Raw genomic sequence first — 27,252 nt, forward strand, 5'->3', positions numbered from 1 at the left:
TGGCTTCCGCACATGCGCAGAAGCGAACCAAAGCCGCGCATGCGCAGAAGTGCACTGGGGCCGCGCATGCGCAGAAGCGAAGAAAAAATAAAAATAAAAAAAAATTAAAATAATAAAATAAAAAAATATAAAATAATTTTAAAAAATGAAAAAATTTTAAAAATTAAAAAATTAAAAAAAAATGAAAAAATACTGAACTTTACTGTAGTAAAGGATCTGAATACTTCACCCACAATAAGGAGTTTTTCTGTCTTTTCTGGACAGATGATGCTCTAATATGTATCAACTGGGTATAATAAAGTCATTTTTAGCATTTTTGGGCATTTTTGAAATGTCATCATTTTTGACAAAAACGACATGCTATAGTATGACTTGTTTTTGTCCAATTTTTTGACATCCCATAATAAGGAGTTTTACTGTCTTTTCTGGACAGACTATGCTCTAATATGTATCAACTGGGTATAATAAAGTCATTTTTAGCATTTTTGGGCATTTTTGAAATGTCATCATTTTTGACAAAAACGACATGCTATAGTATGACTTGTTTTTGTCCAATTTTTTGACATCCCATAATAAGGAGTTTTACTGTCTTTTCTGGACAGACTATGCTCTAATATGTATCAACTGAGTATAATAAAGTCATTTTTAGCATTTTTAGGCATTTTTGAAATGTCACCATTTTTGACAAAAACGACATATGACTTTTTTGTTTTTGTCCAATTTTTTGGCATCCCATAATAAGGAGTTTTTCTGTCTTTTCTGGACAGACTATGCTCTAATATGTATCAACTGAGTATAATAAAGTAACTTTAAGCATTTTAAGGCATTTTTAAAATGTCACCATTTTTGACAAAAACGACATGCTATAGTTTGACTTTTTTGTTTTTGTCCAATTTTTTGACATCCCATAATAAGGAGTTTTTCTGTCTTTTCTGGGCAGACTAGGCTCTGATATGTATCAACAGACTATCATAAAGTAATTTTTAGCATTTTTAGACATTTTAAATTGTCTTCATTTTTGACAAAAATTGACATGCTATAGTATGACTTCTTTTTCAAATTTTGAACGTCTCAAAATGTGTTGGGTTTTCTTTGGTGATTTTGCGAAAAGCCACCCAGCCATCATCAGTGAACAAACTTCTATTTCACGCAGACAAGTAACCCAATAAACTGAAGCAAGGACACATGCCTGAGTAAATTTTCGTCATTTTTCTTTTTATTATGTCTCACTCTTTGATTCCATATTAGAAGTTTTTCATCTGGACAGAAGCATATGGAAAAGGGTTCAACATTTTGTCTCAACACGAGTTGGGAGAAAGAAAGAACCTCCATCACAAACTTTGGGTTCAGGAATGTGACTCATGTAATTATCTGGTAAGACAAATACTAAGGGGCATGACATGCTAACACCATGGATGTAATATAGAACTGAATACTGTGTCGCCGCTCAGACTTGCAGCCGTTTTTTCTAGTGGTCAATCCAAAATGGTCAAAAAAAATCCTAGCATTTCCCTCATTGACTACTATTATAAAAGAAACGTAAAACTATTGACAGGACACCTCAAACTGTTAAAAAAAAAAAGGTCAATTATGACTTTTTTTTATGAGTTTTTGGTCCATGAAGCTAGAAACGTTTTTGTTCTTATCTGGTATCAAGTTCATATAATACATCCATGGCTAACACCTGAAGCAACAGGATTAATAACAAAGGAGGCACGCTCACAAATATAATTTATTTTAATTATAATAATATAATAATTTGTAAATATAAGGTGTTTAAGGAATTTGACATTTTGGGCATTACGCTTGTTCGCTTTCTAGTGGAGACTAAGCGAGCTTTGAAGATTGAGAATAAAACAGAACTCTAATGTGACTCTAAGAAAGTAAATAAGCATATTTCCCCAAAATGAGTCTCTCCTCATGTGTTTAACCAGCAGTTTTAACAGGGAGACTAAAGAATGACCACAAACAAGACGATACAAAGAGTCAAACTTGTCCAGCTTCAATTCATGTCCAGTTTCTTACTCCACAATACTGTCAGATTACAAGATACTGTATGGCACACACTAACAATGGACCAATAGCTTGACATTTCAGTGTACATTTCAAAAGTCAAGACAAAGTACAATCAACATATAGCTATACACAGATTATAGACTTAATACAACTGATCTTTTCTCCTATTTAGTACCCGTTTCTGCAAAGTTGTCACCAGCAAAAACTCGAGTTACTACCTTTGAATCTATCACATCAAACATTTAATCATAACAAAACAGTGTCTGTTCCTTTTATCCAGTCTATTATTTTCTTCAGTCCTCACTTGGCTCTCCTTTAAACCAAAGGTCAGAAGCCAAACTCCTTTGCATGGAGTTTGTTGACTTGATAAGAAAGAAGATCTGACAGCTTTGACCCCAAGTCTGTTAAGTCCTTATTTGTGTCGGTCAAAGTCTGGATAATTTGTTGTGATTTAATTCGATTTGAGCAGCCGTCGCTCCGTAGAGTGTGTCCTGGAGCTGAATTACCACATGAAGAGTCTTTTTATATATTTATATTTATATATATATATATATATATATATATCTTTTTTTCTTGTGCACTGCCAGCCTTCCTCACATCCACACGGACAAACGTTTCAGTCTGAACAGCTCGGGTAAGATGACGCAGTGACATACCAACACAGGTAAACGTGAAAGTCTTTTTGAGAATTCATCCTGCTAAAAAAAAAGGCAGTTTGAGATGAACGAGAAGGCTATTTTACAGGGGGGAGCTTCCAGAGAGGACAAGCAGCATCCCAGTCTCCACCAAGGTTGTGAGGCCTCCTCCAGACCTCCTCATAGATCGGTTCTTCTCACACATCAGCTCTGCATCCCAGCCACAGGATGGACCAGGAGAAGGAAGCTGGATCCTGAAGTAACGTCACGTATAGGCAGCAAGACCTGCACGCAAGAGGAAAAATAATGTAGAATCAGCAGGAATCCATGTTCTTTAGTGACTTTTTATTTTGAAAATGCAGACTTGTCCTATGATTCCTATTAAGCCACAATTTTCTCAGGCTTTTATTATGAAAAACTCCTAAGATTGTGGGGGTGTTTATTTTGAAAATCAGTCTTGTCTTTGGTTTTTATATTAAGCCACAGTTACATCTCAGGCTTTTATTCTACTAAACTACAAATAAATATTTACTTTGTGTGGCTTTTATTTTGAAAATGCAGACTTGTCCTGTGATTCCTATTAAGCCACAATTTTTTCAGGCTTTTATAATGATAAACTCCTAAGATATAGCTACTTTGTGGGGCTTTTATTTTGAAAATCAGTGTTGTCTTTGGTTTTCATATTAAGCCACAGTTAAATATCAGACTTTTATTCTACTAAACTACTAAGATATATTTACTTTGTGGGGCTTTTATTTTGGAAATCAGCCTTGTCCTGAGATTCCTAATTAGCCAACATTTTTCTCAGGCTTTTATTATGATAAACTCCTAAGATTGCACTGAGATAATCATTGTCATCATGTATTATATTATTTTATTATTAAAATAACATATAAACAAATGGAATGGCTGCTTGGGAAATATAGTCTTTTTTGCCAATTCGTACTGCCTGTCAAACATTTGCAGCATTACTTTAAACATAACACAAAAAATGCACAAAAAGTCAATATATTGAGTCCAGAAAAAAACGATCATGTCCATTTAAATATATTGAACAATAAGTCAATATATAGTAATTATCGTGACAGGCAGATATAAATATGTACGAGGCTGCAGTGCTGAAAGTTCAACTGTGTATACATTTTCTGACCCCCGATTCTGACTTGAACGCAGCATAAAATACCAAGTCTTCATTTCACAAAAAAAAAAACCACACAGCTTTTAAACAGCAATTAAAATGTAATAGCACCTCTGATTAAGATTAATCAGATGGGAGGCACTGGCAGATAAAGAACAAATACATGTTGATATGCTAAATCTATGACCATTTAAGTGATTATAATTAGAGAGATTATTATTGTTATTTAGTTTTAATATTTTAGCCCCTGATTGGAAAATTACTAAGTAAAAAAAATAAATAAATAAACAAACAAGTCATTATATGATAATGAATATCATCAATGTGATTACTTTATTTTTTATGATAATTGTATTGATTAAAACAGATTGCTTGAGGAGCATGTGGCTGCAGTAAATATGTTGCATCTGCACTCCATAAAAGGATGATGTTGTGCAGCCAGGCTTTGTTTACAAACACAAAGTTGATTTAAATTCTACTGAAGATCCAAAACCTTCCCGGGATAACAATTATATCAGGCTAAATTTTGGGGGAGAGTGTAAATAATGATGCATCTAGAAAATATTCACTTGATGGCATGGTGCAGTCATAATAAAAAGGTGTACGCTTTTACACTTTTTCGAGCGGAAGTTATAATAACATTTTAGTATCTTAATAACTTGAATAATAACAGCAGGAAAGGCTTAGAAATGGCACTTAGATATAGCAAAATAAGAATGATTGAAAAGGTAATTGAACAGTTCAACAGTGTGAAATGTTTCTACCATAAAAGCTTTTTGAGGGGAAATAAAAAGGAAATGGGTGAAAGAAGTTCAATAAAATGCATGATTATTATTACTCGGAGTGGCGTAGCATCAAACATCCAATGCAAAAATCAATATGAGTTTGAGTTTATGAGCTTATGCTACATTTCTGATATTTCATTGCTTTATACTTTGTTGTCAGACAGGCCTTTCAGACATGGAGCTGAAGTCTTATACAGTCATGGAAAAAAATATTAGACAACCCTTGTTTCTCTAATACCTTGTTCATTTTAATGCCTGGTACAACTAAAGGTACTATGATGATAACAACAAAAAAAGCTCATAAGAGTTTAATTTAAGAGTTGATATCTAGACATTTTCCATGGCTTTCTTGATAATAACCAAAATCATTATCAAGAAAATGATAGTGAGGAAATTGTGGCTTAATAGGAATCTCAGGACAAGTCTGTGTTTTCATAACAAAAGCCCCACAAAGTAAATATATCTTAGTAGCTTAGTGGAATAAAAGCCTGAGATGTAACTGTGGCTTAATAGGAAACCCAAGACAAGGCTGATTTTCAAAATAAAAGCCCCACAAAGGAGCTATATCTTAGGAGTTTATCATAATAAAAGCCTGAGAAAATTGTGGTTTAACAGGAAACCCAAGACAAGGCTGATTTTCAAAATCAAAGCCCCACAAAGGAGCTATATCTTAGGAGTTTATCATAATAAAAGCCTGAGAAAATTGTGGTTTAACAGGAAACCCAAGACAAGGCTGATTTTCAAATAAAAGCCCCACAAAGGAGCTATATCTTAGAAGTGTATCATAATAAAAGCCTGAGAAAATTGTGGCTTAATAGGTAGCTCAGGACAAGTCTGTGTTATCAAAATAAAAGCCCCAAAAATTAGCTATATCTTAGGAGTTTTTCATAATAAAAGCCTGAGAAAATTGTGGCTTAATAGGAAGCTCAGGACAAGTCTGCATTTAAAAAAAAATAAAAATAAAAGCCCCACAAAGTCACTATAGCTTTGTTTTCAAGTAGAACAGAAGCCTGAGATGTAACTATGAAGTAACAGAAAAAACATTAACAGGGCTGCTATTACACTGAAATAAGAGCCTTACCTGTGTGTGTGACTGCTGATCCATTACCAGATTTTATATGGCGTTATTGCCGCTCTCTGTAGGGGAAAAAAAGAGAAACAAGTTCAGTTTAGAGAAGATACAATGACATGTTTTAACCAGCAGGTGGCAGTATTACATCAAACTTGTCCACCTTCTACAGGACGCATGAATTAAAACATCCATATGATGTTTCTGGACAGATGTCACTATCCATCCTCCTGAGTGACAAGATGAGAAAACATCCCATTTAAACTTCATCTGCCGTTTGATGAATCCCTCACTTTCATCTACATCTGCCTCTCTTTCTTCCTCTCTGCTCCTCTTCCTCGGCTCATTATCCCTCTCGTCTTGTCCTCTCCATTGATAATGGCTCCTTCCTCCGAGTCTTTTTTGCTTATACGAGCTAACAGGCGACTGTGTCCCGGCTGATAGGGTGGCTGTGATTCATTTAGACAGGCTGGCAGCAAGCTGTGTAAACAGCCATTAGTAATTCATGACTCTGTCCAGCATCCCCGGGCTTCAATTAACCCTTGCTATTGGTGCATTCTTCCTCTCAGTCACCCATCTTTCTCTTCCTCTCTGTGTCTCTCCTCATTGCTTTTTCATCTCTGTGCTCCTTCATCTGTATTCTCCTCTCCTTCCCGCCTCCTTCCTCACTGTTTAAATCATTCTCTTCAGGTCCGAGGGCAGTTGTCATCTCGCCCAATCAAGACAGAAAAATCTCATTGGCAAACAGGAGCAAGCAGGTGTTGTATAACATCCATCTAATGTATGAAAATGAATAAATTGAGCACGGGGAAATTATGCACGGAGGAAATAAGGTTTTTAATTTCAAGCTGCTGGTGGGATGTGCAGGAACCAGATCTTTGATGTGTCCTGTCTCATTATTGGACTATGCTTAAATGGAAAGGCCAATTAAGCACAAAGAGGTGTGGATACGAGCCACAAATATAATGTACACACACACACACACACACACACACAGGAAGACTTGTAGCTCACTTAGAGAGGACACAGACACAGAGCAGACATTCAGACCAGCTTCTAAATCGATTTTTTGTTTAATAAGTTTAGTGGATCTTGCTTTGTTTTGTTTTGAAAATAGCCTGAAACTCATTTCAGGTGTAATTGCACTACAGCTTTTTATTTCGTTGTTGTTGTTGTTGTTGTACCAAACTGTCCGTGTTAAAGCGCTCCATGGATTACCACGAAATGGGTTTTGAAAAAGTACAAAATCTGCTTCTGTTTTTTCCGTTTTGAAACAGCTACAAATCTGAGGAAGAATGTGTTGTGGCTTTTACAGGATTTGCCCATTTTAACTTGGGACTTGAGTGATAAAAGGGCCAGTTCACCGCTAAAAAATCCCCAAAAATACAGATTTATCCTCTTAACTGTAGTGCTATTGACCACTTGGGCAGGCTGTGGCCTCGAGGTCAGGAATCAGGCTTCTATCTAGAGAGTTGCTGGTTTGAATTCCAGGACTGACAAGTCAAAGATGGAAGTGCCCTTGTGCAAAAATCAATATCAGTTTAAGTGTACCCTATATTTAAAAAGAGTTTTACTGCTTTACATTGTCGATCTATGTTCTCTCCATTGAGAAAAAGCAGTAATTTTACCTCTCAGAACAAAAAAGTTGCTGATTTGGCTCTACCTCGATCAGTCAGTTTGTTCATGTTATTGTGTGACTTTGATCAATCTCAACTAACCCTTTAAAACACCAAAGTCGCACAGTAACACAAACAAACAGCGATAGAACAAATAAAATTACTATTTTTGCGAATAAGGTTTGAAAAGGGCATAGAACACGAAGATAGAGCAGTAAAAATACTTTAAATATAATGTACACTTAAACTATTTTCAGGTGGCTAAAGTAGGTAAAATGTACGGACCAGTTAGTTTAATTCTCTGGATGTATAACCCCAGTTCCAAACAGTAGGAAAGCTGTGAAAAACCGAATCCTTTGCAACCTAAATTAATTTGACTTCAGACAAGACAAGATGTCTAATGCTCAAACTTGTTTTTGTAAATATAAACACTGAATGATACATTGTTTGTTTTTGGGGTTTTTTGCAATCGGTGTTGTAGTTTGATGGGATAAGCGTTCTCATTGGGCACCTATTTCTGATAGCATTCTCCTCCCTTACTGCTCCGGCTCTGTTGCTTTATCCTGGACTAAGTATCGCTCCAAGATGATTGTAAATGGTTTAAAGAAATATGAACAGAGAGGTTCTTTTTCCCCATCTCCCAAAAGATTATTAGTTGCAGCCAGCTCTTTTCCAGCTCTGTGTAGACCGGTCTGGATATGGGAGACTACACCCCGACTAACTGCATTATCCAAACAAGTAAAAGCTACAGTCTAACATTTACTGGCTGTGTCTACACCCCCCACTATGGGTCATTAACCACTTACTGTCTCCCAGCAGCTCCTCAGACATCAGACTGTCCTGACGGTTCCCCAGGACGAAGGCCAGGAAGGACAGGATGAGAGCGTCCATGATGCCCATGATGGCCAGGATGTAGGCCCAGCGCACCGAGCACGCCCCCAGCGTGTACTTGTCCGTCTGCTCGCCACACATCCTCTTCACCTCGTCGCTGTCCCAGCCGTCCGGGTAGATCATGCAGCCCAGAATCAGACACGTACCTGCAGCAGGAAGAGAGGAGGACGCGTTAGTGTTTAAGGGCTTAACTGGCTACCTAAAGGGGATTTTATGTTGGATTAGGGACAATCTGTAAACTTATAAAAAATGCACAAGATATGAAGTGTGCAGCACAAACAGAGAGCTTTGGGAAGGTGAGTTTAGTCAATACAATTCAAGGAGGAGGAATATATTAGCAGGTGAAACAAAAAGATTATATTTTGCTAAAAAAAAAAAAAAGCTTTATATTAGAGAAAAGAGGAGAAGAAGTGAGACAGGAGAAGCAAAGGAGGTGACAGCAGTGCAGAAATGAGAGCGAGAGGTGAGAGAGGAGGCAGAAAGAGAGAGAATATGTTACAACGTGTCACAGCACCATGTGGTGAGTCGGCCTGCCTTCATTAGCCGTCTGCTGCATGGCCGACAACGACAGACTGAGCTGTTAGAGAGCAGAGTCATCTAACTACACTGCTGCTGCCAGAGCTGCTGTCACATTCACACACACACACACACACACAGTCAGCTGAGGCAATCAGATGATTTACGGGTCTGAGAGGTCCCTGTTTATTTGTCGACTATGGGGGCCAAAAACTAAGTCTGAATGTCAGAGGTTTTGTGTGTTTTAATTTCTGTCCATCAAGGCGAAATTAATAAATGACGGTAAGTGAGGATGTTTCTGGAATACAGGAGACATCGGAGGGTTTGGGGGTTAAAGTTAAAGGGATATTTTGGATATTTTTAAAGTGAGATTGTCTGAATTACTAATACAATAGCAAGAGTACCGACACAACAGCCCTGTTTCCATTTCACGCTTTACCCGGGTAATTAATCTGGTTTAAGGTTCAAGTTTGTTTAAGGAGGGAGGACACGATCCTTCAAAATATTAATTTGAATCTTACCATCACAACGCTAAAAATCAACATAGTCTCACAGGAATTTGTGGAATAGCCACGGAATCACTCAAATTTCCGTGAAACTGACACGGATTTCGCTACAATGCAAGTTAATGACAGTCATATCCCGTGGCTATTCCAACATACAAAGTGATTATGTACATTCACTGAGTGAATATTTAGAAAATAAAACATAAATTTCTCATTAGGAATGTGATCAAAATCCATTTTTATGCAGAAAATAAGTCAAAATATTGTTTTTTTTTCACTAAAAATGAGAGAACTGTCCGCCATGTTTTTTGTTCTGACTGCCGTGGCTATTTCACGGATTCCTGTGAGACCGGGTTCCTAAAAATATTGGCTAAACACGTCAATAATAATTAATGTCAAAAAGGCCAAAATCTGGATTTGGTATACAAATGGGACACATTCTTAGAAAAGATATAATATTCAGCATTACACTTTACACAAAAAAAACATTACACAAAAATCGATGGAAAACATGGATAAGAAATTTTCCTTTTCTTTGAAAGGCAGAGGAGTACTGCAGCTGCTCTACTCAGATAATCAAATAACCCTTTTAAACACTAAAGTGGCACAATAATACAAACACACAAACATAAGGCAGCAGTAGACCGACTCCCATGTTCTTCAAGGTAAAATGACTATTGTCAGTGGAGTCTGGTGGCTTTGAAGAGAGCATACAACACGAAAATAAAGCTGTGAAAATATTCTAAATATAGTGTACAGTACACTTAAACTTTTTTTCAGGTAGCTAAAGTACCACCATCTACTGAAGGTGTGCACTGACTATGGAAAAGTACAACCCCACTTTAAAAAATCCAAACTGTTGCTTTAATGTTTTAGGGATGTCTCCAGTGCTTTTCAGGCGTGCATGAAGTTTGAAAGAAGTTGCTAAATCGTTCTAAGTAAGTTATCAATTTCACTGACGTCAGCGGGACAGTTATTATCAACTCATCTTCGTGTGGCCGTGAAACTTACAGTAACTTTATTTCAAATCCTTGTGGAGGTCCAAAACTTTCCAAAGAGACCAGATATGTGAAGCTCAGTTTTGAGGGAAATGTGAAGATGTCAAGTATATTTCCTGGAATATTTCTGATGGAAGAGTGGAAGTAAAAGTCTCGGGTATAAATATTTCAACATCATAAAGCTTCAATGAGGAACTGGAACAGTCGGATACAGAAGATACATAATAGAGTCAGACACTGTGGAATAAGAGCGTTTTTATTCAAACCTTAAAGCAGCGAATTAAGGAGCAAAAGTTTTGATTTACAGAGTTTTTGCTCTGCTGTGATGAAGTGTCCTGACATTTAAGTTTGGTTAAGTGTGTCAAAATGAATAATAAAGCTAGTTAACAGTGTCATTTTGTTTTTTATTTATAGAAATGAAAGAAATGTTGTTTCCCTTCTGCATTTGAAACAGAAACGCATCACTGAGCCAAAACAAAAACACATTTATAACAGTGCTCATGCTGTTTCTTATAAATAATAAAAGTTTGTATAAAAAGGAAACTGCTTCTCTCTATGACCATTTTGTACTATTTCATTCACTCCAGCTACATTATTTGGGAAAGCACATCTGATTAGGGTTGCAAAATTCCAGGAATTTTCAAAGTTGGAAACTTTCCATGGGAATTAACAGGAAGTTATGGGAATAAACGGGAATAAACAGGGAATTTTACAAAATTGAGGGATGGCCTTATAACAGGGAACTTAAATATAGTTGGGAATATATAGATTAACATTCAAATCTGGGAATGTGGGGATGAAAAATATTGAACTTAATATACATGTTTTATTGTTCAATAAAATAATTAAAACTTACTTACAAATAAATCAGTTGAAATGTTATTATTATTATATTACTATATTTTGCATGCATGCCTTCTTATGACAAAGCAAAATGTTTCTGTTTTCTAGATACTCAACCAGTCTGAGGAAGGATCATTTATTGCTTCTCAAATCAGCACAAAACAGTTTTCAGCTGTTCTAACATAATGTTTAGGTGTAAACGTGGATTAACACAATGTGCCACTAGAACACTGGACAATATATAATAGATATTTCATAAGAAAATCAGCCATTTCCAGCTTAAATAATCATTTACCACATTAACTATGTCTGGACTGTATGTCTGATCAATTTAATATCTTTTTTTTTTTTAAATGTGCTGTTCTTCAAAAAATAAGGACATATCTAAGTGACCCCATCCTTTTGAGCGGTAGTGTACATGTCAAAAAGGATTAGCATATTATCACATTCTGCTTTTTATACTTTAAAAAAAAAAATATCCCTTGAACTGCAGTTGAGTACTGTAGAAGTACTTGTATAAAGTGGCATGAAAAGACTCAAGTATAATAACCTCAAATTTGTACTTAAGCACGGGATTTAGTTACATTCTGCTGCATTCGGGGGCCTCACAAGTACAGAAACTAAAGTGTGTGTGTCAGGTTAAACACAGTAAGGTGAGCTGCCAGCAGATTAAGCAAACGGATAATCTCCGGAAATGTCAGGGACTTGTGTCCCTCCTTCCCTCCGCCCTTTCCTTATCTCACCCTCCCACGTCTCGCTTTCTTTGTGGCCACAATAATGAGAAAAGATAGAGACCTTTTTATACAGTATATAATAGAGACGGAGGATGAGACCACATGGGTGTCTGTGTTCCTGTTAGTCATGAGCTGAACACACCCAGCCGTCTGTCTCACTGTTGTACCAATAAAAGAAGCAACAAGCTACTGTAATAATAACCAGTATTGATGTAAAAGCACTCTAATCCATATCCTACGCCTACATTTCCCAGGAGGCACTGAGTCTATTGACTTTCTTGCAGCCTTGCTAAGTTTGGAGATCAATGTTCTCAGAGCAAAGGAAGGAAAAAGCTGTCTAAAGCAGCAGCGGGTTGTTGCAAATACAGTTCTTCATGTTATTTTTTATTGGATACAACATTGTCACTGTTTGGTACAAAATATCAGCTCATCATCTTAAAATCTGTTTTTGACAAAGGAATCTGGTGAGTTAGGGCCAAGTATGAAAAAAAAACAGGGGAGGGGGGTAATATTTCGAGAAAAAAGTCCCAAAATTTATTAATTTATAAGTGGCAAATGTACCAGAAAAAAGTTATCAGATTTGTGGGATTAAAAGTGGAAAATTAACGAGAAAAAAGTTGCAGATTTATGAAATTTAAAATTGCAAGTCTACGGAAAAGAAGTCGCACATTTATGAGATTAAAAGTGGCAAATGTACAAAAAAAAATTGCAGATTTATGAGATTAAAAGTGGCAAATGTACGAGAAAAAAGTCGCAGATTTATGAGATTAAAAGTGGCAAATGTACGAGAAAAAAGTCGCAGATTTATGAGATTAAAAGTGGAAAATTAACGAGAAAAAAGTAGCAGATTTATGAGATTAAAAGTGGCAAATCTACGAGAAAAAAAGTTGCAAATGTACCAGAAAAAGTTGTAGATTTATGAGATTAAAAATGGCAAATCTACCAGAAAAAAGTAGCAGATTTGTGAGAAATTGCATTGTATCCCTGCAACTTAACTACTAACAATATCTTCTCATTCCTTTTTTTAACTAATATGATCACAGAACAACAAGTGTTCAATGTTGGGTTCACATTTTGCACCCCACGCCAAATAACTTGCCAGCAAAACACAGCTTGAGAGAAAACAACCGAGAACACAATCTGTGAAATTCACAAGGAAACATTGTGTTTTTCTGTGTTGACAGTGAAAATTGGCAACAAGAATGACTTTTTTGGAGATATTTGGGTTTTACTGGTTGAACAAACGCTAAGTTATACTTTAAAAAACAAAACCACACTTTTTAATTCTGGCAACATCTGCTGTAACCCTCCAACATCACAGATCCTGTTTAACTGTGATGGTCTTCTCCTCCTACACTCCTTGACTGATTGGCATACATGCACATAATATCATTCAAATTATTAAATGTAATTACACTAAACCTGATCATTTCTATAAACTTTTACGTACTGTTTGATAGAAAAACCTTAAATATGATAAAAACATCAAACACTTTATACACATGTGACTCCCTGGTAACGTTCTTATTTGTTGGAAGAAAGATTAATCTGCAATACAAAAAAATATTCAAAAAATCAGTTATTTTGATGGTTAATAAGTGAGATGTGTTAAGAATGACTATACCAGTTACATAAAACAGAAATGACTAATGAAATAGCATGGTTAATGAATAATTACACAGCTCTGTATAGATGCATGTGTCTTTAATTGAATTTAAAATAACGGGAGATTTACAGGAAGATAAAATAAATATTTAAAGAAGAGGACAGCAAGAGAATCATACTTATCTGAACCCAAACCATGATCTTTTTCTAAACCTAACCAAGTAATTTTGTTGCCTAAATCTTATTAAAATGCAACTATTTCACAACGTTTAATAGGAAGTTAATTTTTATAATTTTGGAAGTCACTGGCAAACAGTTTATTCTGTTGTTTGCCATGTTTGCATCAGATCCCAGTCTGCATGTGATCATCACAAGATTTAGAGAACAAATTTGCACACAGAGCTCTAAACCATATGGCGCTAAAACAAAGATTGAAAGAAAGAAGCTGAAGATGCAATCTGTCTAATTCACAAGTAAACACTCTCGGGTGACAGTGGAAAACTGATTGTCAACAGAGTGTTTTAACACATTCACAGGACTGCCAGTCATGTAAAGTAAAACTATAACGAACTTATAAACCCACAGATTTATTCATGCCTTTTAAAGTGTAAATGCAGTTGCCTAAAATGTGTCACATAAAGAAGTAAAGAAGTAATTTGAATTTCTGACTCTTCTGATCTTCAGGAAACGGTTTTTCATGTTCACAAAACACTAAAACTTTCACCATGTCTTCCACGGTATATTAATGTTGATTTGCTTTTATTCATATTAGGAGGATTTGTAAGGTGCACACAGTTCTCTCCTGTGTAAACAAGCTGCTCCTGCAGGCGTTTCAGCTGTAATATTAATAGAATGAGTTGAACTGAGCGATGTCTCAACGGCAAATCTTAAATCTCCCACAGAGCTCGAGCCGAAGAGAAACACAGAGGATCAAAGAGACTCCGGGTTTGTCTTTCTGACTCTCATCTGAATGCCTTAAAATGTCCATTTCTGTGCTGTGGTTTTTGGGCTTCTAGTAGCTGAAGGTTTGATTCCACAAAAGCCAAAGTGTATGTCTAACTAAAGCTAAATATGCATTCACTCTTTGCATAAAACTACCAAAGAAGTTCTGATCTCATCCTTCTTTTATCTTCAATACCTAAACGCTTCCTGCAAGAACACTTTATTCTTGTTTTCCAAAAACTACTCACTCTAATCTTTTCGCTCTAGCAGAAATGTTGTTTTTTTTTGCTCTTATCTGCAAAGCTCAAAAAAGCTCAAACAGAAATCATCTCTATCCCCATAAACTGCATCCAAATGTCTCTAAAGTAGGCCGAGGGGCCAATCTTTTATCTTCGGCAAGATTGTTTTGTTTTCAGGCTTGCTCAGAAAATGCTGTCTAGCTAGAAACTATCCCACAAATGGCATGCAGCGACAGCGTAAGGTGCAGTGAGAACAGGGGTGAGCCGACGGGGTCAGCCTCTTCATCTCCTGATAAATAAATTCTCCTCATCTCAACATCCCTGCAGCCACAGCAGCCTGCACACACAATCCCCGCCGTAAATAATGAAAGATATTACCAAAACCCTCCCGACGAGGAATCATGTCAGCTCATTTTCGACACTTTAAGTGAGTGATGTTTTCAAACCCGCGCAACCTTAAAAGCCCGGGATAACATTCGGACTCAGAGGAGGAAAACAGATGAGCGATCCTGGCTCGTAATGTTCAGCGCTTCAAATGATTTAGGTCGACTGAAAAATGGAGCGCACAAGCTGTTCAGAAATGTTCAAAACAGGCTTCTTTAGCTGAAGAACGGGCGCCATTCAGTGTGGTAGTACTCCAACTCTGCAGGAGGTGGGTGGTAATGAGCTGAAGTTCACACTTGGACTCCTGAAAACGGCTCTCCATCACAGAGGGAAGAGGAGGTCAATTACTGAGCAACGCTACATCGCACTCTTTCATCTCTCGCTCATTACTAGAGAGACTTCAGGCACATTTCCACTCTTTGGCCAAGTCGCTACTGAGGCTGTGAATATTCTGCATTCCTCGACAGTAATGAATCGGGTTGGTTTTTCATACCAACGGTGTGATGTTTGACTGGGTTTTTCCAATGAAATATACTAAAGAAAAGCTGGATTAGAGGATAAGAAGACTACTTGATTGAAACCAGCTTAATAATTGATTCTAAAGAGACGCATTTTCCCACTTTTAATCCTTTGCCCCTGTGTAATTTCTTCATTTATCTCTTGATGTTAGCCAAAAAATCAATGGGTACCACTCCTACGAAAATTTCGGCAATTTTGAACATTTTCTCTTCACTAACACGATTTATAAGAGCCATGTATGGTTTTTTCACTAACTGATTGTATTTTTCAATACTTGGAAGTGATTTTGAGTTTGAGTGACTGTCTTTTCTCTTCCTCTTTCAAATGTTGATGACTCATATTGCACTCAGGGCCTTTTTAACAAAAATGAATCCAATCAAATTAGACTCTAGACGTCTGGCTAGATACACCAATCTTCTAAAACTATACTTCACCGTTTGTGGGGTTGTAGTCGCTAACAGAGCAATAGGGTAGAGAAAAAGGAAGAGATGTGTGTTGGGATATCAACGGGCAAAAACACCTTTAATTACAAGCCTTCTTATAATTAAAATGATTGAGTTATATAGAGTTGTTGTGAACGAGGAAATTAGTTAGAGACGAAAACTGGTTCTATACCAGGCTCTAAACATGTTTATTTCTGCAGTTTAACATGGGGGTCAATGAAGGTTGACTCACTTTGGAGCCAGCCTCAAGTGGCCACACTGGGAACTGCAGTTTTTGACACTTTTTCACATTTTTCAGCTCCAGAGGTTCCCATAATTACGTTTTATTCTTTTATTTCCTTTTTAATTCTAACTCTGTTTTTAGATTCAGTTTTATTACTATTCTACTGTTTTATTCTTTTCAATATTTTATTGTTTTCATTGTTTTTATTTATTGCTATATGATTTTATTGTATCTTAATAACTGTACAGCACTTTGGTTAACTGAGGTTTTTTTTAAAAATGTGCTCTAAAAATAAACTTTGACTGACTTGACTAGATACCTCTAATCCCACCCACATTTTAGCAACCCAATCAAATGTGAAGGATTTGATTTAAGTACTTCTTGGAACTATATCACTGAAATATTCAGTTTCAGGGAAATACATCAGGCGCTGAAGAGCTGATGAGGCTGTAAGCTCCGTTTCACAGGGACTTGTCTGGTTGCAGCCTTTTCCACATCCAGCAGTGATGTCATGGCGTACTGACACCTGGAGTACACTTCTACATCACTGACGGAAGCAAAAACAACATTTTCAGGTGCTCTTTAAATAATTTGTATCTTTAATTAGTGCATAAATGTATTTCTTTTTTACTTTTGGGCTGTTAGTTGGTAGAGAGGGAAAAAATCGATACAGCATACACTGAAAAAAAGAGATTTTTTTTGCCCTGTAATTATTATTTCAATCATCTATATAAATTCTACAAAGAAATACAAATTCGGTGCTTTTACTTTAAAATAGCAGTTTTTCATGCTGTCTCAATAAAAATAGGGTGTCTGGGTTCCCACAAGTCTCCTCTTTAATCCTTAGAAGTCTAAGCATTCACATTACTTAACCCTTTGGAGTTTGGGGCTATTTTGTCGGTTTTGGACTCCTTTTCATTCTGCCTGTATAAACCACTTAAAAATCGTTACCATGATGTGTTGGTATCATTGTTTTCAAGACAACCTCACCTATATGACCTGATTATTTTTTTCATTTTGACTTACTGGATCAACATTTTGAACACATAAACACATAAAACATGACAAACAAACCAAAAACATACACAAAAATACACAAAAAACACAAAAAATTACAAAAAATACATACAAACACATTCAAAACACACCAAAAATACGAAAAAACAGACAAAAATTACAAAAAACACACAAACAAATGATATTTTAAAAAAACAGTAAACACAAAAGATTGCATTACAAATGCTAAATGCACAAAGCTAAATTAGAAAAATCTCTGCAAAAAAAGTAAAACCATGTTAATAAACTGCAAGATGTTTTTTTTTTACCTTTGCTAAAAAAGGGTTGATGCATTAAATTGGACATGGAAACTTCTGGAAAAGCCAAAACTTTAGAGAAAAGCTGACAGCAGGGCTACATGCTGCTTCGTTTTTACGTTGTGACCTCATGAAGAAGTCGTGCTCCGGTGCTTTCGTGGACTCCAGAGGGTTAAGTACATGGCTGCCCCCCAATTCAGAACGCACAAGGAAAATAACACAACCAAAAAAACACAAAAAATGCTTAAAATCACAATAATATCGCATTGTAACTCAAGTATCAGGATAAAATCGTATCATAGGGCCTCTGATTCCCACCTCTACTAGTTGGACACAAGGACCAATCTGAAAGCGTCATCTTGAGCTCCAGACAGTAACGATGTAACATTTATCACTATTTTGTGACATTTTATAGACCTAAAAAAAGTGAAAGTAAATGAAAGTGTTCTTCTTTCTCTCCTCGGGGAAGTTAGAGGTCACAGAACGAGTTTGCCATTAAAAAGTGTCTTAATGATTCTTGGATGTCCTTGATTTCTCTCCCATGCTAAACACACACTCCGTCTCTCCTCCAAGGCTGCCAGCTGACAGCTGTTGGCAGCGCCTCCGCGGACAATCAAGAGGAGGAGGTGTCATCATAATCTAGACCTCTGTGTCCAATCGCCACATGCTATTACACACACACACGAAGCCACTCATTATGGTGCATTTCACAGGCCCAGCTGTGGCCGTCCACTTTGTGCGATTCATGTTGCTTTAAATGTCACGGTTATTGAGTCCGTGTGTGTGTTGGAGATGCAGAGGGCTCATACTGTATGCACTGAGCATCAGCATCAAGGTGGACTGTGGCAAATGATATTAATGGGAGTTAATTGGGGCAGAAACTGGCAGATGCAGGAAGGTACGAGGACAAAATACCTCCTCCTGTCTCCCTCCGACCCCCCCGCCCTGATGCCTTCTGCTGCACAGAGGACTGAGCAAGCATGTGTGTGAATGTGTGTGTGTGTGTGTGCTGAGAGATAAGGCAGCATGATTTGCAACTCAAATCCCTCCGTATATACCCCCCATCCTCATTAACACCTCTTGTATTAGGTCCACTGATTCACAGGGTTTGTCTGCTATCGACCGCTGGCGCAGCAGATTAATGTGCTGCTCTGAAGACGCTGCACTTGTTTCACAGACTCACATGTTGCATGATGCACAAAATAAAATTTAAAAAAGGGGGAAAATATGGATAAACTACCTGCAAAAGCAAATTAAAAGTTTAGTAAAAAATTAGTTTCTTTACTGTTATATTATATTTTGGAGATAATAATAACAATAATAATAATAATAATAATACATTTTATTTGCAAAGCACTTTCCATAAAGAAATCTCGAAGTGCTACAGAAACCAGAAACAAAATAAACAAAAGACTAAGAGAAAAATCAGATATGTTAAAATCAGCAGTAGATAAAAAGACACAGGTAATAAAGTACATTAAAGGAAACGGCTAAAGGAGGAGAATAAGGTGCAGAGACAATAATACTAATAATAAGACGAATATGAATATTTACATGCAGATTGGGGCGTTTTATTTAAAATACAAAATATGACTAACTGTATTTTGTTACAGTTATAATTTAAATTCTGAATGCAGTTTCTGATTACTTTAAAGGATTGGTTTATTACCACAGCCAAGAAGAAGTGGTGGAAAAAATATTCGGATCCCTTTCTTAAGTAAAAGTACTAATACCACACTGCAGAATTACTAACACTCCACTAAAAGTAAAAGTCCTGCATTCAAAACTTACTGAAGTAAAAGTACAAACGTATCAGTGTACTTAAAAAGTACTCATTATGCAGAATGGCCCCACCTCGATTGTTTTATATATATATTCCAAATATATGATTATTATACTAATTCTAACTACTATATATAAGTGGTTTCATTTATGAACATGCAAAATCACTTTGTTAAAGGTAATTTACAGCATTCATAACTATTTTGTGACATTTTATTTTATTTTACTACCTTTCAAAATTAAAGCATCTGTCACACACTCACACTGGGCAGCACCTTTTCAAAATAAAAGCAACATACCATAGTAAAACACCTAGAAAATGAACAAACACGAAACAAACAGGATAAATAATACAAATACATCACAAAGAACCTTGCTTAAGGTAATTTACAGCATTTATGACTATTTTGTGACATTTTATGTTATTTTACTACCTTTCAAAATTAAAGCATCTGTCACGCTCACACTGGACGGCACCTTTTCAAAATAAAAGCAACATACGATAGCAAAAAACCTAAACAACAAGCTATATACAACAAATACACCACAAAGAAGCTCGCTAAAGGTCATTAACACCTGTGTAGCCAGTGAGCTCTTACAGAGCAAAAGGTGCTACAACAGCAAGATGAGAGTCAGAGAAGAGTTACTGACTGCACACTCAGCCCATTAAAATCTATATGATCAAGGATCTTTTATGAACGTTGGCATGAGCTACATGCTTTGTTCAGCACTTCATCGGGCTCGTGAAAATATATAGCAAGCCAACAGTAAATCAAAATGTAACCCATGTGTCTTCATAAAAAAAAATGTAGATAATAATTACAGGAAAATCCATTATTTACCCATCCATAAAGCACTTTCCAAGCTAAACCTGAACAAAGCTGACAAAAATATATAACAGAACATTGAATGTATTTCTAAGAAAGCTATTTGGGACACTTGCTACACTTTTATTTCTGTTGTTTCATTTGATTAGTTTAATACCCTTATTTTGAAGAAACTAGAACCAACTATGTAACTGTGTTAGAAAGTTGTTTTAACCCACGCAGGGAAACAGCAGCATTACAACACGTATGCAAAGTTATGTAAAAAAAAAATGCCCTACAAACTATCCCGAAAAAATAAGGTTGTACAAATATTTTTTCATCTTGAAACATCCACATCTTATCTCTGAGTTCCTATATAAGCTGAAGTGTGAATTTAGAAAATTCTCCAGACAGAATTCTCTTTTTTTGCATCGTCTTAATTGTTAATGGTTCAACTTATTGTTTGTTTTCCCAAGCTGTAGGTCTAAACGCTGTTTTAAAACCCTCTCTACACCAGCAGGAATACAATTCTGGTCAGAAGATGCAGAATAATTTACATATAAGAAATAATAAAGCATCCGAGTGCATAGTGGTATACTGAAGACCCTCAGTAGAACAAAATATGATCAATATTTAATTGCTCAATATTGAATAAACCAATCTACCAACAACACAGGGCATTACTGCAAAGATATGAAACACAGAGGATGTGAATATCTGGTTACTAATTTAATTTACGTCGAGCTAAAGTTCCCCTCTAACGCTGTAATCTTCCAGAGGAGCTGTCCGCTCTCTGCGGTGCTGAAACGACTGTTTCCAGCTGCTCTCTTCTGCACTACACGGCCTCAACAATTCCCTGTGATTTAGACACTGACTGGGGTCACTGTGGGCCGCTCTGTATGCACGGCAGCACGCGGGCGGAAACAAAAGACTTTCCACCTCTGACAACAGCCATGTTTCTGTTGTCAGAGTGAGATACAGAGGGAGGAAGATAAAGCACAGGCTGAGGATGAAGAGACAAGCGAGAATAAAGACAGGAAATGAGGAAAAAATAGAGGAGAGAGGTGCTTGATCTGTGCAGCTCGGGCTTAAAAATAACACAAGTGGCTGCATGGTGTTGTGAGACACTAGAAGAGACTATTAGAACAGAGGACAGAATTGGAAAGTTTAATGACATGTGTGTCATTCACGTGTCGTTTTCAGGTGGGGATTCGATATGAAGGCTGCAGGGATTCGGCAGGAACAAGGGTTACAAGATTGGAATCCCAATGCACCTCATTTGAAACATGAAGGGAATGAAAGTGGCTGTTTAAAAATGCAGCGCCAGACAGACCTCGCTCCCCCATCAGATCAGAGAATGGCACACAGACAGAGAAACCACACTTCAAAGACATAAAAGCAGACTGACTCTCAAGTCAAGTCAGGGCTAAAAAAAAATACAACCAAAAAATCTCCCCCCTCACAAAAAAAAAGAGCTAATCCACTCTTTATTTTACTCCCCGGGGCGACCTCGGCCATTAGGCTGCCCTCATTCATTCAATTGAAAAGCTAAATAAAATTTAACTCTGTGTCAAAGACGAGCTAGTTTGGGGATGGACCCCGGTGGAGAGAGTGCCGTAAAATTGATTGAGAATCAAATTTACAATCTAATCATCTCTGAGCGGAGAGGGAGGAAGCTCCGGTCTGTGCAGAGCGCAGGCCAAACAGGAGAGTTATTATATTATTAGTGCTTTATCATTTATCAAAGGAAAAACAGCTGACCTTGGTTCAAGGATGCACACACCTTTATTTAAACCTAATGTAATAGTAAAACGCAGCTCAGGCTGATTGACCGCCCAGTGTTCCTACGCCCTGCTGAGGCTACCAAGCTTTTAGTTTTTACAGTTTACAGTCCTAACAAAGATGTTTTTTACTTGATATTCTTAGGATGTGTCCAAAATCCCATGCTCACATATGCTGAAATAGTACATAGTGATTTTTTCATGTGTCCAAAACCAATGTATGAAACAAATAGTATTCAAATTGCATATTATTTCCAGTGAAATACTACAGTATGCAACATAAATATCCAACAATGCAATTTGGTGGTGACAATACCATTCATAACAATGGCAAATTTAATGTGATTTCTTTTTTTTCTTTTACAGAAGATTTGTTTCATTTATGTTGTGTTTTTCTGTTTGACGCTGCTTTCCATTTTACTTCTCTCTACTTCATCTATATGTGTGAAATTCTTTTTTTTTTTTTTTTACTTTGAGATTACTGTTTTGGGCATTTCCATGCTTTATTAGATTGTGACAGAGAGAATGGAAGGGGAGACAAAGACACCTCAGGCCAGATTCGAACCTGATTCGGTCTGGTGCAAAGAGAACTCCGCCTTAGTGGTATGCGCTCCACAAGTGAGCCACCAGGACGCCCCATGTGTGAAATTCGTTGACAGTTTTGCAACAGTAAATGATGCTTTCGTAACCTGAAAACCAGCCTGTTCTCCCGTCAAAAACGTCAATATAGGTTACGTGTGCAGGCAGCAAAAATCGAGCTACGTCTCCGTATTTAACTGTCCGCTGTAATGTGTCTGCCGCCATCTTGCTGACATAGTAGTGATTGACAGCCAAGCGAAGTTAAATATGGTGGATTCCTGCAGATGGAGGATGGGGTGGTGGATGGGAGCGGGATTTGCGTCCCGGAAAACACACAAAAGTAACCCATTTTTTAAACTTAAGTTACATTGTTCACATAAGTTACGTGAATCACGTTTTTAAAATAACTTGTGGCAGTCACGTGACCCTTGTAACTACCTCATTTTGGGCATTTATGTACATTTACGCACATTACGTTTTTGCCCTAAACCTAGGTCATACATAGGTAACATAAATCCACAGAAGCTGCAGCCTTTTTTATAACCGCGGATCGTACTTATGTGCAATTTTTAGAACGTGCCGTTGTACCACGAGCCACAGCAACAATACGTGCCTATGTGCCGTAATTTGTGATACTGATACACAACTTCTTCTGCCGTTTATGTTGGAGAACTTGTTGTGAAAACACACCCTGAACCAGTCAAAGTCTGTGGTAGCGACCTCCCATCATAAGGTAGCCACGTCCAAAAACATACCCAGCTTTATCATCTATTTCTACTATAAATGGGACCATTATTTACTAAATCAACATCATGTTGTATTGAAGAAGACCTGAGACTAGCAATTGAGACCATAAACTAATTAGGAAAAAGTTTACAGAGGTAATAAATCAAGCGAGTTTCTCATAGACTCTCATGCAATCAGACTTCTTCTTGCAGCCAGTGGAGTCGCCCCCTGCTGGATGCAGAGAATGCAAGAAAACAAGTTTAAAGCATTTCAGCTTTGGCTTCACTTTTCAGACTCGGAGGTTGCTGCTTGATATGTTTTGTTGAGTCGGGAGCAGAGTTTGAATGCTGTGTTTACAAACAAAAAGCAACATTTCCTGGATAGTTTACCTTTAATGTAATGAAAATGGCCCAAGGCCTCTTAAGATGATAATATGAGGATGCTTGTTTTAGCAAATTAGGGATTTTATAAGATACCTCCAGTGGCCCTTTTTAAACCCCCTCCGGCAAGGCAGTGCCGCAGAAACAAAGCTTTCTTATTTTAGTGATAATCTGCATAAAAGTTATTCTGATAATCCTCCTGGGCGGTAGGAGGTATTGTTTTCCTCCTTTAGATGCCTCCTCTCCCCCGCTGCCTTACAGTACACAGGAGACGACTTCAGAAGTTGCATCCAAACAGTCGACGCCGCCTCAGATTTGGTGCCTGTCTCGTTTGAAGTCGGTCCTAGTTGGAACAGAGTTTTCAAACAAGCTTTTTAATCAAAGCATCCTCTGATTTCTTCATGTTCGGGAGTGGGAGGTCGCTCCCCCACGCCGACGATCCAATCGGCTGGTTGGATGAGGGAGATGCTGCATTGCCATGGTGACGGGCTGCCGACTGATATGTGGATTTGTATGGATGAGTGTCAGGACTGCAGCAACACCTCGGAGTCGGAGTGTGAATGTGACACACAAGGCCTCTCTTGTTTACTCCCTCCGTCTCCTCTGATGAGTAAAGCTCTGCCATATGTCCATATGAGCAACAAGGCAACTCAGCCTTCAGCCACTCATTACCCTAATCTGAAGCAGCTTTTGTTCTCTGCTAATACAGGAGTATGGAGGACAGAAGCTGCCAAAATAAAAAAATTAAAATAAAATAAATTAAAATAAATAAAATGTAAATGCAAACATAAATAAATACATTTTAAAATTAATTTAAAAAATAAAATAGTATTAAATACAAATATAAATAATTACCAAAATAAATAATGTTTGGGAATTAAATATATTAACATAAAAAATAAAATATATTTAAAATAAATAAAAAATGAATGCAAAATAAATACATTTTAGAATGAATAAAAAAAAAGAAGAATATTTAAAAAAATATATAAATAATTACCAAAATAAATCATGTTTGGGAATTAAATATGGGGTGGATGCAAAAGGAAAGTAAAAAATAAATAAATGATTTTTAAGTAATTTAAAAATAATAAAAAATCAATAAATTAAATAAAAAAAATGAAATGAAAAATAATATTATATAAAAATATAAATAAGCACCAAAATAAATTATGTTTGGGAATTAAATACGGGGTGGATGCAAACAAAAAGTCAAAAATAAATAAATATATTTAAGTTAAATAAAAAATAAATGCAAAATAAATAAAATACATTTTAAAATGAATCTTAAAAAATAAAAAATAAAAATAACACATAATATAAAAACATTAAAATGTAAATAATACATTTTAAATAAAAATATTACAAATGCAAAACTAACTAAATGTAGCAACAAAAATACGGAATAAATAAATAAAAAAATTAAATAGGAAAGTAATTTTAGAGAAATTGAAACAAATGTAAAAAAACAAAGAAACAAGACTAAAATATCAGTTTATGTCACAGTTTATGAATTAAATAGTAACTATAATTATTTGCAGTATTATTTTTGGTACATTAATTAATCATTCATTTGTTATTTTGGCTGCTTCTGTCCTCCATACAGGAAGACTCCCGCAAACCTATCATGGGGTGATTTTGAGGTGTCCCCTTTAATTAACAGCCTCCACCAGTGAACCTGAGGAGTAAATCTGCCAAACAGGATCCACACTGCGTCCCAGACAGAAGAAAAACATGTGTTAAGCCTTGTATGCTCGCTGTCAGTAAAGCTAAATCCCCCTACGGTGATAATGTTTGTGGAGCTCAATGTTGTCATGGCTCAGCGGTTGTCAGACACGAAAAAACAACAACAGTGAGACAGTTTATTTTCTCAGTTGGGAGGCTGAGGAAGAAGCCCACATGGTCAAATTTTATTTACAACATTTGATCGGATGAATGTTGTGTTACACGTTTGATCAGTCGCTGCTTCATTTAAGTGTTCTCTCTTCTCTCTGCCTCCTCAGATGTTGGCGACGGCGTTCTTGAACACAACTTTGGCAGTTCTGAATCTTTAACGGTTGTCCTTATTTTCTCTTCCAAAAGCGGCTGCCTTTGAAGTGGAGCCGAGGGGATTGCTCCACTCCGTTTCAGTAACTTCTAATGTGTCTCTGATCTGTGGTGATGGCACAGAGAACATGTTCTCCTCTTTTTCTTTTCTTTCAAGCCTTCCCCCTCCCTCTTCTCTATCTCTCTCGCTCTCTTTCTGCAGCAATGATGACTGATGATGTGAGAGAAGGAGGAGAAAAAAAACTGTATCACTGAGGAAAATCCACCTGGCACCAATAGAGAAATGCAAGATGGCAAGAACAATGGAGGCATGGAGATTATTGCACTATTTAAGTGATTAAAGTAGGGGCCTACCCTATCTTGATCAATGTTTTGTCACATTTCGCTTTCAGTTTTATTAGGCTTGACATAGAAAATGGCCACAATTTCATTCAGTTTAGATTACAAAGATACTTCTTTAAGGTTAGGGCTAAAAAAGTTGCCAGTTCAGTGTTATTCCATAATTCTGCAATGTAATTTAGCAGACGCCAGTGTTGTAGTCAAGACCACCTAAATGGAGACCAAGTCAATACCAAGACCACAGTGTATCGAGACCAAGACAAGACCAAGACCAGTCCCAGTCATCTCTATTAGCGTTTCTTTGCAGAAATGACAAGTTGTGCTATGTTTTCTTTTTTTTGTAGTTGTGCACAAAAATTCTTTGTGGTTCAGGTAACTACATTTTATTACAGACAAGTTGGGTGAGGTAATGCGATTTACACAAAATCACAAAGAATATATTAACAATTAAATCCAAAAAGGCACAGTTCTGGTCTTGACTGGTCTTGAAATAAAATCCCGAGTCTGCTTTGTCCGAGACTGAGACAAGACCGAGTAAAAATGCAGTTGATTCTGAGACCGAGAGCTTCAAAAAGTGATCTCAAGACCGATCTCGAGTACTACAACACTGGCAGATGCTTTTATCCAAAGCGTCGTACATATGAGAGATAATACAACACAAGCAAAGGTGAGGTCAAGAAACAACACAAGCATAAATTCCATGGATTAAGTTTGAGTCCAAAAGGACGCAACTGCTTTTAGGGGGTGCGAGGGGTCAGTGCGAACAGTATATATATATATATATATATATATATATATATATGTGAGGAAGCATCAACTCCCTCACTAGCTTTGCTTAAACCCTTTTTTTTTCTTTAACAAAAGTACACAAACTCATACAGTTTTCTTTGTTTCCTTTATTTGGTATAAAATAGTTTGATGATAAATTTAGGAGATACACATTGTTTATTTTGCATAAAGCTCAGTTTTAGTTAAAGTCATAACCTGTCCTTTGAGTCCTTTGTGGAGGCCATCTTGTGCTGGTGATTAAAGAGGAAGCACGCCTCAGTTGCAGCCCTTTTATGTTGTTTGTGAGTAGGTGGGTACCTGCAGCTGATTGGTTAAAGGGTGTGTAATACAGATGACAGCAAATTAAGATGAATATTAAATGATAGAGAAATGTTTCACTTAATTTGAAGGTATGACATTAAGGATCTCCTAATGTAGAAATTAAATGGGGTTTGTTGTTATGAGCAACCTAAGAATATGTATGTATATTTGTGTTTAACCTTGTGACCTCTGTTATAGTGCTGTCCTGATAGGCCAGTTTGAACTGGCAAGGCGGGCTCTCATCCTATATATATGAGTGAAATGACAGTGGCCGGGGCTGATATAGAGGGAGAGCGGCGTCTGAACTGT

At 36.7% G+C, this 27,252-nt stretch overlaps 1 protein-coding gene across 1 annotated transcript in view; it reads right to left on the reverse strand.

Moving 5' to 3' along the window:
• Window positions 1–2,555: 2,555 nt before the first annotated feature.
• lhfpl3 (LHFPL tetraspan subfamily member 3) overlaps window positions 2,556–27,252 on the reverse strand; it is a 58,850-nt gene continuing 34,153 nt past the window's right edge. Inside the window, exons 2-4 of the mRNA XM_059326321.1 lie at window positions 8,066–8,296; window positions 5,656–5,711; window positions 2,556–2,936 (exon numbers count right to left, since the gene is read on the reverse strand). Coding sequence (XP_059182304.1) covers window positions 5,689–5,711; window positions 8,066–8,296 — 254 coding nt within the window. The 3' untranslated portion in view covers window positions 2,556–2,936; window positions 5,656–5,688. The remainder of the gene's footprint in view (window positions 2,937–5,655; window positions 5,712–8,065; window positions 8,297–27,252) is intronic.

The sequence above is a fragment of the Centropristis striata genome, chromosome 22, assembly GCF_030273125.1.
Source record: "Centropristis striata isolate RG_2023a ecotype Rhode Island chromosome 22, C.striata_1.0, whole genome shotgun sequence".
NCBI lineage: Eukaryota > Metazoa > Chordata > Actinopteri > Perciformes > Serranidae > Centropristis > Centropristis striata.